Source organism: Malaclemys terrapin, chromosome 2 (assembly GCF_027887155.1).
Source record: "Malaclemys terrapin pileata isolate rMalTer1 chromosome 2, rMalTer1.hap1, whole genome shotgun sequence".
NCBI classification, from domain to species: Eukaryota; Metazoa; Chordata; order Testudines; family Emydidae; genus Malaclemys; species Malaclemys terrapin.
In genome coordinates this window covers 225,172,716-225,187,794 of record NC_071506.1, presented here as the reverse complement: position 1 = coordinate 225,187,794, position 15,079 = coordinate 225,172,716, and the positions used below count along the sequence as shown (strand labels likewise).

At 38.5% G+C, this 15,079-nt stretch overlaps 1 protein-coding gene across 2 annotated transcripts in view; it reads right to left on the bottom strand.

Moving 5' to 3' along the window:
• Positions 1 to 13,556: 13,556 nt before the first annotated feature.
• The window catches only part of SKAP2 (src kinase associated phosphoprotein 2), a 150,761-nt gene continuing 149,238 nt past the window's right edge, over positions 13,557 to 15,079 (bottom strand). For both annotated transcript variants that reach the window (XM_054020109.1, XM_054020110.1), the window contains 2 exons: positions 14,112 to 14,213; positions 13,557 to 13,708 (listed from right to left, as the gene is read on the bottom strand). In XM_054020109.1, the coding sequence (XP_053876084.1) occupies positions 14,121 to 14,213 (93 nt within the window). In that variant the 3' untranslated portion in view covers positions 13,557 to 13,708; positions 14,112 to 14,120. The remainder of the gene's footprint in view (positions 13,709 to 14,111; positions 14,214 to 15,079) is intronic.

Below are 15,079 nucleotides of genomic sequence, written 5' to 3'. Positions count from 1 at the left end.
TCACACATAGCATTATTATGAAATACAGCCTCACTTGTACCCTGCAGCAGGGTTTGCTCCAGCAACGGTGTACTTCGGAGACCAATTTGTTTAGCTGATCACGATCTCTTTGACGTGGCTGCAAATGTTACCTTTCTTTTTCAATCAAAAACACAGCAGGGTGTGCCATCTGTTTGGCACAGCCTTCGCTCTCTTCCCCAATGCCTTTTTGTGCCGATAATTTTACATGGCAATTTGCACAAATCTTTTCTACTGGGCTTTTGGTAAATAGAACTTTAAAAAATAATAATAATAACGTGCAATTCTGCTGAGTATCCGAAAGGTTAAAAAATTAGGTTGAAAATAGGCAACAGAAAAATATCAGAGCAAAAGTGTGTGTCTCTAATATATATAAAGATTATTTTTTGGAGCAAATGGCTGCCTGTCGTTACACTGATTATTTAAAATAGACATATTTACCAATACTGGCTAAGGCATTTTACACTGCTGTGTTCCACATCATTTTCCTTCTTATATTTTACCTGGCAGGCACAGCTAATCAGAAGATTAATTTAACCATTTTAAAGACCTTTTTAAAGCAGGTTAACAAAAAAATAGCCACAATATTAAATTGTCATTATATCACAAAAGCTAGCAGTAAAGTGGTTAACTATGTTTTCCCCAGCTCAGATGCTGCTCCGAGCAATGAAGCCCCTCTCAAATAGGAACAGATGATCAGCACCACAAACTGAAGCCACAGGGATGCTCATGGAGTTCTGAATGCTTTGTAGCATACAAATGAATTATCCTCATTCTTCTTCTACCGGAGCATATAGGCCAGACCTCATTAGAATTCAATATCATTCTGCTTTTCTAATGTTAATGTACCAGTTATATAAGAAAAGCAAAGGGGGTGGGGAGGACAGAGGAAGTTTATGCCACAATTATGGCCAACATGATATCATAATTCTGAAAAAAGAACTTCATTTTTTTAAAGGAAATGATTGCATTTTCGTATTTTATCTCTCAGGCCTAATGCAACTTTCCTCCCTCTAATAAGCTGGTTTTAATTGTGTGTCTACCCTAGAATTGCAACGACTACAATAATGGGTTTTATAGCTTTTTTTTTTTTTTAAAGATGCCATGACTAAAGATCAGATTGTGAAAGCTTTGAGTTCATTTTACTGTGAAAGGAAACACAGCACATTATGTTAATAAACAACTGTAGGAGTTTTTGACATCTAGGAATTACTTAGAGCATTAGGGCTTGTGCTCTTTTGTCTTGAGAGCAGCAAGAAGTGCAATGAAAACAAAACCCACCCAGACATAAAAATACAATTTATACCTTTTTATCAAGAAAAGAAGTTGGTTAATGTTTGAAAAGGGAGCCGTAATGCATATTTATTGACAATTTTATTGTAATAATTAGCTGTTTACACAGTCTGGACATTGTGGCTAAATCACTTCCAGCATGTTTATTTGCAGAGGACTGTTTTCTGGGCAGTGTAGCAAGTTCATTAAGAAGACAAACTGTATTAGGATTCAAAGAAATTACCAGGCCCCATTCTTTGCTCCCCTGTTTTGGATTTTTTTTTAAAGACTAGAGATAATGAAGTAAAATAGGAGAGTGTTTTCTCTCATAAGAAAAATTAGAGCTTTTCTAAGATGGGGCCGGAAAACCGGGTACTGTACAGCTCAAGTAACATACAGCATTGTGGATGCCACTTTTAAATGCTTATTTGTAGCTCTTAATATGCATAGCTTTAATGCATGTGTTTTTTGCACTGAGGTTAAATGGCAACATATTGGATTAAGATAAAGTCAGTTTTTTTGTTGTGCCTTTGATTTATCTCAGGAAGTAATTTGACTTTAAGGCTGTATTTGTTCTTCAGAAAAGAAGCATTTCCTTTTGCTACTTTTGAAGTTACACACTTAAGCCTCAGAACTACATATAAAACACTGAATATTATTTAACAGGTTACTGTAAACCTTAAGCATTTTTGAACTGGATAAACAGGTTAAACTTGCACACTCAGTCTGGAGAAATATAAAACATTTACCTGACCCTTTCCTCCTCCCTCCCTCCCACCCCAATGTGTGCTTCTTGTCTCAAAATTTTTTTTCTCACTCTGATCTGGGTTTCACATGTCCTAACTGAGCATAAACACAACTGACAGATTTTCTGTTTATACAAAATGCCACAGAAAAGAAGAACCTAAACAGAATGATCTTTCAGTAAAACAGACACAGTGAGAAAGTTCTATTATATCATGCGGGGGCATACAGGAGCACAGCACTTCATTTAGTGCAATAACCATTTTTAAAATTTAAAAACTGTTTAAAAATTAAGGCAGTAAATAGGCTATAACGATGCTCCTGTCTAAGGATGCTTCTCCTACAATTAAGTAATCAATATACAGTATTTAGTGCTATAAACCGAAGCATAAAGAGAAACATAAAAGGACCTGTGTGTCTAACCCTTCCTGATTTTCCTTTTGCTGCTTTTTAGCTAAAAAAAAGTACTCAATTTTCTCCCAGAAGCAGATGTGTTACGTCACACACAGTACTGAATGCATTCCCCCCACCACACAAATAAAAACAAATAAGATAGAATATAGTGATAAAGAGACGCCAGCTTGTATGGAAAATATTGGGTTATGTCTTCTGCAGGCTGCATAAGCCAACTTACAAACGTGAAATATTACGGATTTTGTTTCACAAGTCAATCACAGCTATATATTTGGACTTGTAATTACTGTCAGTTTTGACAGTAAAGGCAATTTTTTTTCTGACGTGTGTTTCAATAAAACCAGGTAGCCACATCACAGAGAACATTCTTAGGCACAGAATGAAATACATTCCTAAAAGACTATTCACAAAGCTAAAGAGCGCTACCGGAATTAAATGTAATGCATTTAATGAAAAGACGATGGGGGGGGGAGAGAAATTTATACCTAAATATGGACCTGATTCAAAACACGTTGAAGACAATGGAAGCTTTTCCACCGACTTCAGTGGACTTTGGATCAGGCCATGTGTGCTCCTGGAAGGCTAGAAAGAACCAGAGGAGAAAACTGAAGATCCTTGGTGGCTTTGTGGCTATTTGGTAAGGCACTTAGCTACCCCACTGATAAGTACAATCTAAATACTTTAGATGGATAAATGGCTGCAGCTTCAAACTGTAACTGCTCTGCTAAAAAGTAAATGATTAAAATGCTCTTCATGGCAACTGAAATCAATGTAATGTTCTGTACATTCAAACTTGCTTGAACATCTGTACAGTCAAACATGCTGTGAAGTAAAGTGAGGCAAGTGGTACTATTTGAAGACTCACGATGGAACACTTGGTAGAGAAAGTCACATTGGGCCAGTTTTATTGCAGATGTAATTCTGTTAGTGTCAAGGGGAAGGGTGACTAGAATAGGCTCCAGGCCTGGAGTCGGTTGGGCCCATTGAAGCTGAATGCAGTTAATATTTTAACCTGTAGAATACTGGTATTTTGTAGTCTGCCGATCAAATGCATGCTTAGGAAGAGATACATTTACTCCTACTTCCCATCTCTCATATCTCCAAATGGTAACAATTCAGCTCTGACGGGGTCACTCAATCGCTAACATTAGCCTAATCCAGCAAAGCACTTATGTATGCATTTAAGTGTCATTCAAGTCAGTGGGACTAATCATGTGTTTAAAGTTATGCAGGTACTTTGCTGGATGGGGGCCACCGTGAGTGAGGGAACCTTTCTGACAGTAAAGCTACAAAAACCTTCAACATACTTTAGAGGAAAGCACCAATTTTTTCTTAAATCTTTCTTATATACATAGCAAGCAGAGGAACTTGTGAGCCATCCAAGCTGCTTTACTCATCTTTACTTTATTCTTCCCCCCCGTAGTAAATGTGAGCTACATTTCTAGTCATGTCTCTGCGGCAGAGACAGAGTAGTAAACAATGTTTATGCAGTGCTTAGCACAATGGGGCCAGGTTCTTGGTTGGCCTCGATGCACTACTGCGGTAAACAGGATTAATAATAATAATGTGTGAGGAAACACACCAAAAGTACGTGCTCTTAGTGTTTCCCACTAATACATTTCTTGCTGAAAGTCTAATGGGGGAGATACGGCAGTAAAACGTTTGCCCTCAGATATTCCTAATGCTAGATGGAGCAAAATGATAACACTGACCACTGCAGAGCTCTCCCCCCACCACAGCCTGTCTGCTGGTGTCACATCTCATTTGAAATTAGGGAGTGAAGGAAGTCTGGGATAGAATGAAATGCTCTAATTAGTCTAATTGGAAAAGACAAACACTTAGGTGTTGATGGTTATACAAAAAGGTCCAAATTCCCTGCTAGTTTTGGCAGGGGTAACTCCATTGAAGTCAACAGAGCTCTACCGGATTATGAAAGAAATGAATTTGGTCCAGAGCAAATAAAATAGAGACATGGAGACTGGCACTGTCCCATATACAGATATGTTACGGTATTGTGTAAACACACTTATAACAAGATAAATCCACACTGCAATATGTCTTTTCTATTGTTGAAAGGACAGTAGCATAGCCAGAGTACCCATCTGACATCAATAGCTTTCTATTATACAGGCTATTGAAGGCAATTATAATGCTTGCTCTTACTTGGATTTAGTAAAGGGAGGGAAGGGATAAACAGAAAGACTGGATCACGTGTTACTTTTAATGACAGCAGTGTAAATCTGGGTACCCACATTGTTTTCAATGGAATTACTCCATATTTACATTGGTGTAACCAATGAGAATTCAGCCCTGAGTCTATAGACCATGTGTGCACGAACTGGGAATTAGAAATGAGTCGTGTATGCAATATTTCCATCAGGAAAGGAAGGTAGCTTACACTAGGAGATCTACTCTGGGCAGCTGGAGATCAGGACAGCAAAGTCATTAACTTCCTGTCCTTTAAAAAATTTCCTGTACCCTTTAAGTACTAGGCATGGTTGTTTCTGGATTGTAGCAGGGAATATTGCCCAGATAAATCAGATTCCTCTACTCACTTTCCTTCCTCATGTTCTTAGGCACTGTTAAAACCCATTTAGTCATTCCAAGCTACATTTTGAAAACGCCGAAGGCCAGACTGTAAACCCCTTACTTGAGTAGACCCATTTAGGCCAATGGGATTGCATGTTTGAGTAACTGCTCACGAATGTGAGTAAAAGGGGTTAACAATCTGGTCCCAAGTAAAGATTTAGTGAGGCACCTTTCACCGAGGTTAAAGGAAGTGACCTGGCTAACTCCCCATGCACTGTATAAACCCTTACAACTCACTGTGTTTTGAAGTATAATACAATATAAAAGAAAGACAGGGAAGTTTTGTGTCATTGTTGGTTTTCCTGGTGCCCTGGAGTGACTGTTTGCACTGCAAATTCCCACTGTGGTACCAGCAGATAATGGGAAGGTCTGTATGAACAGAGAACATTTCAACAGCCTGCAGAGACAGGCAGAGTGTAACTTCAGGAAGATTACCACTATAATGGGCTTGATAAACATCCTAGATTCATTGATTATGCTTACTGTACTGTACATCTATCAGCTGTCATCATTTACCGACACTGAAATCATTGTCTGATTATCAAACTAATGAATAAGCAACTCTGATTATCAAACTACATAAATATCCCACAGAGTCATTTGAGAGTTAAGTCCTCAATACAGTTGTTAGCTATTGTCCCTTGAGTCTCAGTGTCGGATAACATCATGGTCCTGCTGGATTCCCTTTACTTTTGGATTCCACTTTGGTCAAAAATGCCTTCTTCCTTCTGTGGCTGCATCCTTTCCTCTCTAGTGACCCATGTACCACCATCCATGCTTTGTCAGTGTCAGGGTAGACTACTCTAACACAGAAACTACAGCATGAAGCAGTCTTCCTACTAAGCCAGCCAGATCAACAAGCACTCATCGAACTATGGCTTCATGCTCTGTACCAGTTGTCTATGCGGCTCAAGCTCTAAATCAAGAGCCTAGTTTTCATCCACTCTACAAATGCCTAAACGGGATGGAGCATGGCCTTCTCAGTGGAAGCTTCCTCTATGATTCAGCTGTGTTCAGCAGAGAGGCTGCCGCTGACTGAGCCCAGGGTAATGCCTGCAGGGGTTGGCAGTAGCATATTCGCAGCAGAGGGCCACCTTGCTTCCACCAGAACTCAGGTTCAGCCTGAATCATTCCACCTTCAGAACACACTGAAAGGTTCAGACCTTCAGGAAGGTGTTTTCTTAACAGACCGACAGATAGGACCTGACTCCCCTTGCAATCTGACCCTTCAAAATGTCTTGGGAAGAGGACAGTAAGAGAGTCTTCCATAAAGAGCTGTAAAATTTATGCCCAGGTATTGAGGTGAGGGGGCATCTTTTAGAAATGTAGAGCTCAAAAGCTTGTCTCATTCACCCACAGAAGGTGGCCCAATACAAATGCTAACCTCACCCAGCTTGTCTCTGTGATAACAAAACTTATTATAAAGTATAGCATTTTTATTAACAGATATTACTGTGGATGGTGACTCTCACCCCATTAAATGTTAGTGTAGGATGTGATATGTAGAATGCATATTTTAAGTGTTGGGACATGTGAAAAGATGCCTGCTGGTCAGTCAAGGAAAGAGAACAGCCAGGTAAAAAGTGTGGTCAGCAACCTGATCAGGTAAACAGTTTGGTCAGCAGTCCAATCAGATAAACAACTGAGTTAGCAAAACAGGAAAAGTGTTTATACAATCTATAATAACAAGGTGTTTAAGGCAAGCACCTGAATGTGGGTGTGAGCTTGCATTTAACCCTGTACTATGCCCTGTTTCGGTGGCCTGATCGCTCACTGATGCAGCAAATAAACAACATACTTCTTCATCTCAAGGGTCTATCTGCAAACCTGTGCATTCTGGGTAGCAGGGAAAAGAACCGGTCAACAATTAGCAAAACCCATGAGATAAAATAGCTCATTCGCTGAACACTGCATTTGAAGTGGCACTAGAAGTGATGAAGAAAAGATTGTTTCAAATGTGACACAAACTATCTGCCTCTTCATCTACAAGTAGTTCTTGTTTTCAGGCTCCCTGCATTGTTTTACTTGGGTGTCTCCACTCATAGTTCCTAGAGGTAGATGCTAGAAAAATCATTGGACAGGCAAGAGGATACAAGGCCTTTCATATGGGAGGCACATGTCAATAATGACCCAGAGTTGTCATCAGATGGATATCAGCTATTCTAAAGTGAATGGGCTGTCTCAGTCCAGTAAGTGGGCAAATGTCCACATCACAAAAAGACCCACCACCCAACAAGTGCCAACCTCAGAAGCACAAAGGACCGAATAGACAGAGGCTAATTATCTACTTGCTCCCAAGATGGTGGTCTCCTCCTAGAACAGGTGGACAGACATTGGCTCTGTGTGGGTAGTGTGTGTGTGGAGGGGTTGCGGACATTATGTAAACAAACATATACAATCTCCATTTAGGCACTCCTGGCACCTTAAAAAACAACACTAAAATTATCTTTAAAATGTAAAAAAAAAAAAAAAAAAGTGTTTTTGAAATTCTTAAAATGGGGTCCTAATATTTGCACAGGACAGGCGTGAAATGAAGTTGATGCACAAAATAGCTGGGAAATGGTCTCAGTTGTAGCTTCATAACATGAAGCACCAAAAGGGATACGCTCCTTAGAAAAGTAGGCCCCGAGCCGCATTGTAGTAAACTAAATGAAGGCTTGAGAAACTGGAGATGAAGAGAATAAAAGAATACCTAGGAATTGTTTCCTCTTCTACATTAAAGATATCTAGAATAGTGTGTGTGAGCGTGCATATACACATGCACCTACTGGCCTTTAAGAGATAAGGAGTAATTAAAACAAAGCAGCTTCTGGGTGGAGGGGCACTGTTTTAGTGAAACTCCCCACCCCTCATCCCCACTCTGCTTGGTCATCTCTAAATCCAACAAGATGCCTAGAATTCTCTTGGGAAAGGGCCACAGAAAGGAAGACGGCGCCCCAGCTTCCCTTATATCACACACGTCTATGTGTTGCAGCCATCTTTTCCCACCCATTTAGAATTAGGTCTTGGAATTGCAAGACTGCCAGTGAACAACTCAGTAACCTGTGTCTCACAGGCTGTCTGCTCTCTGCCTTTTTCAGTATGACCCCCCATCAGATCTCACTACAACACAGCATTAGGCCATGTCAATTCTTGGATGGGAGACTGCCAAAAAACACCTAATCACTGCTGGAAGACTGGAAGACTGCTGGTGATTCCGTGCAATAGTTTTTCTTCTATCCCAAAGAGTCCTAGAAATGGATGGGTATTGCACTGCTGGAGGTGCTGTCTTGCAATATGAGTTGTAAAACTAAGATCCTATTATTTGTGGCTACTAAAATTCTCATGTCACTTTCACAAGAGCGGGAGCGTTTATATGAGCTGTATTTGGCCATAGTGGTAATTTTATTCTATCCACATAAATCCTCACCTCCACTGCAATTGAATATGGAATTCTTTTTCATCTTCTGGCCTGACCTCTATACTATTGCTGTAAAATTGTTCATTGCCTATCACATGCCACTCAGTGATTGCTTTTCAATGGTGGGGGAAGGAGCCTCATGTTACAGTCTGTCAAGCACTTCAGGACACTCTGGGAGCAAAGAACCAGTACAAGAATTAGTTAAAAGCAGAAAATGAAGAAGAGATTAACTGTGAGTAGCATTTGAAACTGTCTCTTCATCTACAAGTTGCTCGTTTTCAGACTCTGCCTTGTTGTACTTGGTTCTCTCCACTCAGAGCCACCAAAAACAGATGCCACCTTCTTGAGTGTTAAATCTTCCTTTATTGTGAAACTTTCTCTTCCCAAAAGGCTGGAATCAGTGCTAACTTTTTAATAAAGGAAGATGACATCTCACATTTCAGAATGCACCAGTGTTTTCCATCTGGTTTATCTCTCTCAGCGACTGAGGTTCTTCCTCTGCCTACTGTTGGACCAGAGTCCTGGCATTTTCTGTGGACTCCCTTCACAGCTGTTTGATTAGGAAGAGGACTTCTGGCTGCAGAAACAGTGTCTAATCCACTAGATCCTGTTAAAATAATCTCTCTAAATAAAGTCTTTTTATAGTTTTAGTTAATCATTCAGGGGCACATAGTTCTGCATGTCAGGGCAAGAGAGTGGAAGAGGCTTAAAGTGCCTTCTCTCCTCCCCCACCTCCCCCTTGCACAAAACCACTGGTTCCTGTGAGCAGGGGGAAGCAGAATCTGCATAGCTGCTACATCCCTCCCCTACACACAGATGGGAAGAGAGTGGGCAGGGCCCCAACTCACCCCTTTCCCCTGCTGCTACCACCATCACTATGCCTGGCAGCAGCCTGCTGCTGTTTACTCACGCCCACAGAATTAGAGAGACTCCCACCTCACAAGCTTGACCCAGGGGAAGTGCAGCAAAGCGCTGCCCCTGGATTACAAACTGATGAGCTAGCCCACACTCTGAAGCATGTTAGTGTGGGATTCAGCCCGAGGAGGAGGATGCAGAAAATTGCTCTAAAATGGGTGCTGAAGCTGTGGCTGAGCATTCTTAGCTCCAAACCAACTTGCCAACATATTTTGCTAAATAGGGAGGGACCTAAACACATGCACATGTGGTTGCCTGAATGAATCAGGTCTTTGAGGAACGCTGACTTTACAAACCACGACAAATGAATGTCTTAAAGAGGTGTTCCAATTGTCATTTGTATCCTGCTATCCCATACTACATATCACACATAATAGTGAGTTACAAAAAACGTATTTCTAGAAGACTTTCCTCTATCATCATGCTCTGTCACAACTTTACATGCTCTGAATGGCTCCTTTAACTTAAGAAACTATTCCAACCTAAAAATGGGAAGAGGGTAAAATCTAATAAACACTTAATTTTATAACCATTCTGTATGTTCTAATCCATGCCTAACGGACTGTTACTCCTTTCCCCTTTTATAAAGGGAGTTCTTGCAGTGTCCCTACAACCAGCTGGGGGAAAAATGTCTGAGTGGCTTTTCCAGTTGTCCGTGTAGCTTAGTGGTGTTCAACCATCATGCACTTGGATATCTTTTCTTGTGTCTGAACTCTGATATAGCTCAGCTGCAGGACCTGGTTAACTTGGTAGAGATCAGGCTCCCGATCCCCATTGGTTTCTTCTTCAGTCCCTTTGCTTATGGAACAAAATTGAGTTTCTATGTCTTGGCTATGTAGGATCCTGTGTGTGTCTGATTATTTAGTCAAAGGAAAAACAGAGCTTATAGAAACAACAGCACCTCCCTAAGACAGAAGCCTGACTGGCAGCAAATTCAGCAGAGGACATTTTGAAAATGATATGGCTTTTTTTTCCCCTTTTGACTTGGTGTTTTAAGGGCCTGATCCAAAAGCCACTGAATTCAATAGGAGTCTTTCCATTGACTTCAATGGGTTTTGGATCATGTCATAAGGGAGTTAAACTTTATACCTCTCCTAATGGAAATACAATCTAGATGGAGCTACTATAATATGGGTGTTATGTATAGGTTGCAGAGCAAAACTGAATATAGATTATGCATTTGGCTTTGAACACGTAGGGTGGGATTTTCTTTCATTAAGTGTTCAGGTTTGGCCTAACTCTGGTTCCCTTAAAGTCAACAGAAGTTTTATAATTGACTTTAAGGCCAATACTGAGCACTTTTATAAATCTCACCCTTAAACTTTGATTGAAGTAGTTGACATTTCAGGAGCATGCACTGTATATGTACTTAGTGGTAAAGGAAGTAAATCCCACCTATATGCAAGTAAAATATGTGAGCCTGAAGCAAGTAATGCAAAGTGAAAGAATTATGTACACAGAAGTACATGAAGTCATACTAGAGGTGGTACAGTTATGGCCGGGTGCTACAGCAATAAAAGACATTTGTATTACCCTTATTTCTCTGAATAAATTCAGATGACAGCCCCATTTCATTTCTTCATTCAGTTTGGAGGCCAGATGGCATTAGAATCATTTACTTCACCTTGTTGTGCTTAATTACTACAATCAACACACTATTTTCCAAATTAATCATAACAAAGTAATTTCATTAGTAACACAGCAGGCTGTTGAATTATTAGCATCATAACAGTTTGCAAACAATTAAACTTTATTTGAACCTTAAAAATTTGCAGAGTGGAACATTATTGTAAGATCTAATGGCAATATAGTACAAATTCAGTACAGAGCAAATAATCAAATAAAAATGCTGTATAAAATATGACTTACAATCACCTTTGGAAAAAAATTAGCTGTCTTACTCTTCACAGAAAGGCAAACGAAATCCAAGTAAACAACAAAAACAAAGCAATTAAGCATATTTTCTAACACCCAATTTTGTATAAGTTCTATTAATGGGAACTTTCTCATCCAAAAAAGGTTATGGTATTTGCAAAGATTTAAAGTAAACATTTTTTTCTGTTTTACATTGTTGGTTTATTCCAAGAAATTTCAGGTCAGGGTTTTGGGTCAGAGTTATGGGTCTCTGTTTCAAAATATCCTAGTTTTTGAATATTTATGTAGTTTGTTTGCTAACCTCTCACATTGTACTAAGTGAGAAAAAACAAAGGACTTAGGAACTGTGGACAAAAGATGCTTTATTTCTATTTGTGCCACCAGCACCAGGAAAAGCAGCTCAAAGAGCTTTTTATTCATCAGTTGGCTAAGGACTCCCTCTCCTGGATTAACAGGAAAAGAGAAAGGAGCCCTCCAAATGTTTTAAGTTGCAAATGATGTGCCTGTGCATAAGACACACATTGGTGGGGGGAAGGGTTTCCAACCAGTTCAACGTGCTACGAAAATCTGCTGCCATCTACTGACAAACCATTGCAAAATCTTCTCTTCTATACCAAAATAGAACAGTGGTGCCCACTAGCGCTGCTGTAGTTCAGGGTTTGTCAGCACAAGACCACTAATTTCAGGGGGTTTAACTCCGCTGTAAAAATCTGCTGTGGGTTTAATCTTGGCACATAAAGTATCTTTAAAAAAAATCAAATTTAGTATAACTCAGATGATTTTCCTTTTGTTAATTCAATTTTACAGGTGACTAGTGTGTATACCGTGTATTTGACAGAAGAGAGTTGTTACAAAAAGAAAAGCAGTTGTGGTGAATTTCTGAATTGTGTAATAGGAAGACTTTTCATGTTAATGAGAAAAAGCTCTTGCGATATTGACAGTTCACATTCTAAATACAATCCAGAAGTATACCTGAGAAAATAAAGTTCTAAATTTACTATGTATCGTTTTCATGCTTCACAGATTACCTGGTTTGGATGCCCATTTCTCAAAAATATATGTTTATAAAATAACCATAAAACCTCACCTGATTTTACTCCTACTAGTAGTCTTGTGTAACAAAGGGTAAAATAAAATAATGTTAGTGGGCTAAAGCACACACAGACAAAAGCTACCTTTTAACTCATTCTGTTTTCAGGGCTAGCCTGAAGCATAAACAGCTCACTGAGGACCTGCATAGGCTCAGCAACTCGCAGACTGGCTTGACCTGCCTTTTTGGCAGCTTGAGGCCTCACAAATCACAAGGCTATCCCTGGTTGTTTCCAGCAGTGCTGGAGACTCTAGATAGTTGGTGATCTTACATACTAGAATACACAACACTTAAGTAGAACAAGGGGATTTTAAGTATTGACTCTGATGTGTGTGTGTTTTAACTGAATAACTTCAGATTCTGGATTTGATACTGTCAAGACTGCAAATAACCTGCATTCACATAAGCTGTTGCATAGACTTCTGTGGCACTACTTATGCAAGCAAGGATCATTTACATGAGTAAGGTTTGCAGAATTGACCTAATGACAACATCCATACTTCAACAATATCACAACAGGTATATAGACTTTTTCACTGACAAAGAATCATCCACAAATGTTTTTTTTTTAAATACAACATGTATTGTCAACCCAGAATATAATCATTTTCAATTCTATATCTGTTTTATTCTCATGACCACATTTCTCCTGATGCAAGTCTGCCAATAAAGATAACATGGTGTAAATCAATGAGTTCTACTGACTTTAATGGAGCTGATGTACAATTGAGGATCTGGTCTTATATATTATTTTGTGACTATAACATTTTATTCTACATAAAAAATACTAAAATTATATGAAGAAATAAATCATGCAGAAATGTAAAACGTTTCTTTAGAAGCATGTTAGTTTTAAAACTTGCATTATTGCACAGGAATTTACCTAGTTTTTCTATGGAATTATACATTGCAGTCCCATTGAAGTGAATTTATCAAAAGGCTAATGCTATTAAAATCCACATGAGGAGAATGATGATTTGCTACTGTCAAGGTGTTGCTAAATTTTTAAAATTTACATAGAAAAAAATTATCTGATTCCATTTAAACAGAACATATCTATTACTACAAAGTGCACTTAATGTTTCAGCAAAATAGCAACAGGTACAGCTTTGCTGCTTGTGCATCACATGTTAACTAACATCTTCTGTTGAGTGTCACAGTACTTTATATAACAAAGGATTGAACAAAGCACTTTTCCCAAAAAGATTAATGATAAAGTAGTACAGAAATGAAGAAAAATTAAAAAATGTTTTATGTTTAATATATTTGGTGTGGTGGTCTGACTACACCCATCAAACAACCAAGTTCACACAGTAGAATCTTTGCATTTTGGAAACCAGGTCTGGAAGGTGCAGTTGTACATCACTCTTGATTGTAATTGCAGAATTCTCCTGATTAGGAAGAATGACATTTATAGTACATGGTTAGCCAAAAAGCCAACAAACCCCAAATATCTATAGTTTCCATATATTTCTAACTGCACACACACACACACACACACACACACACAATTAAGCAACCAACCTAACTAAAAAGCTTGCAAACTTGATTCTATGAAAGGACAAAGAAAAGGAAGCTAGTTATGGAATACATCTTACTCTGAACACAATAGTTATTTTTTATTTCATATACAAACCCAGCAGAGCTTCTTTAATTGAACTTTAATATAAAGATTGTGGCAAAATATATTTGTCAACAGAACTCCAGCAAAGGTTTCAGGAAAGAAATACTTATGAAACAGAGAACAAGGGAACATATAAACCATTACAGAAGATTGGATTAAAATGTACTTACCCAGGCCTCTCAAATATCATACATCTCTATTATGTAGGCTCTAGGCACCAAGCCAATGGTTCCCTTCATTTCTCCTACCCACCAGCCAAATCTATCGTAGTCCTAATTGAAAACAATATGCAATATTAACCTTTAGTCTGATATAAATGCAATAGAGTTTGTATGAAACTCCTTATGGATGTTTCCTCTTATATACAGTTATAAGAGCTTGAAATGAAAGTTAAAAACATTAGATACTTTTGTTTGAGGCATTCAAAATGCATGGTTAGGCAAAGAAATACATACATTTTAAAAGGACCAGCATATTTATTAGGGTTTTGAAAAAATTATCAATGTTTCTGTACAACAGATAAAAACCACATTTGATCTCCCCTTTCTCCAATGCTCTTCACCCCAAAACCTATATAAAATCCAGTTGTTTGTCACGAATATCTAACAGTGGAATATTGAAGTATGAAAATTGACTGGAATTCTTTCAGTACCACAAGACTAAACTTAAAGGAACTTGCAATCCAATTATTTAAAATAATGTTTTGCTCAAATATGAAAGGAAGGCCACCATACATCTAATGCATATTCTCTTTTTATGGACAAAGTATACCATTGCTTTAACTTTGCAGAAAATCCTACCACAGCTCTCATATGTCTGACAGATGACTAATGTATTTTTGTTTGAAATTTGTTTAGGCTTATTGAGATAAATATGAAACAAAATGAATTATAATAGTTTAAAGAAAGAATATTTTCCAAAAAGCAATACCAAGTAAGAGTATTGTGGGATCCAAATTTAATTTTTTTGCTATGAGGTAAATATTTTAAGATAAATTTTAACAAGAGTTCAATAAATTGTAACTGCTGAAATTGCAGGCGTGCGCGCGCATGCACACACAGTTACACATGAGGCATTATTAAAACAGAGACCCTGTTCAAAATGGATTGATTAGTAAGATAATTACTGTGGAACAAAC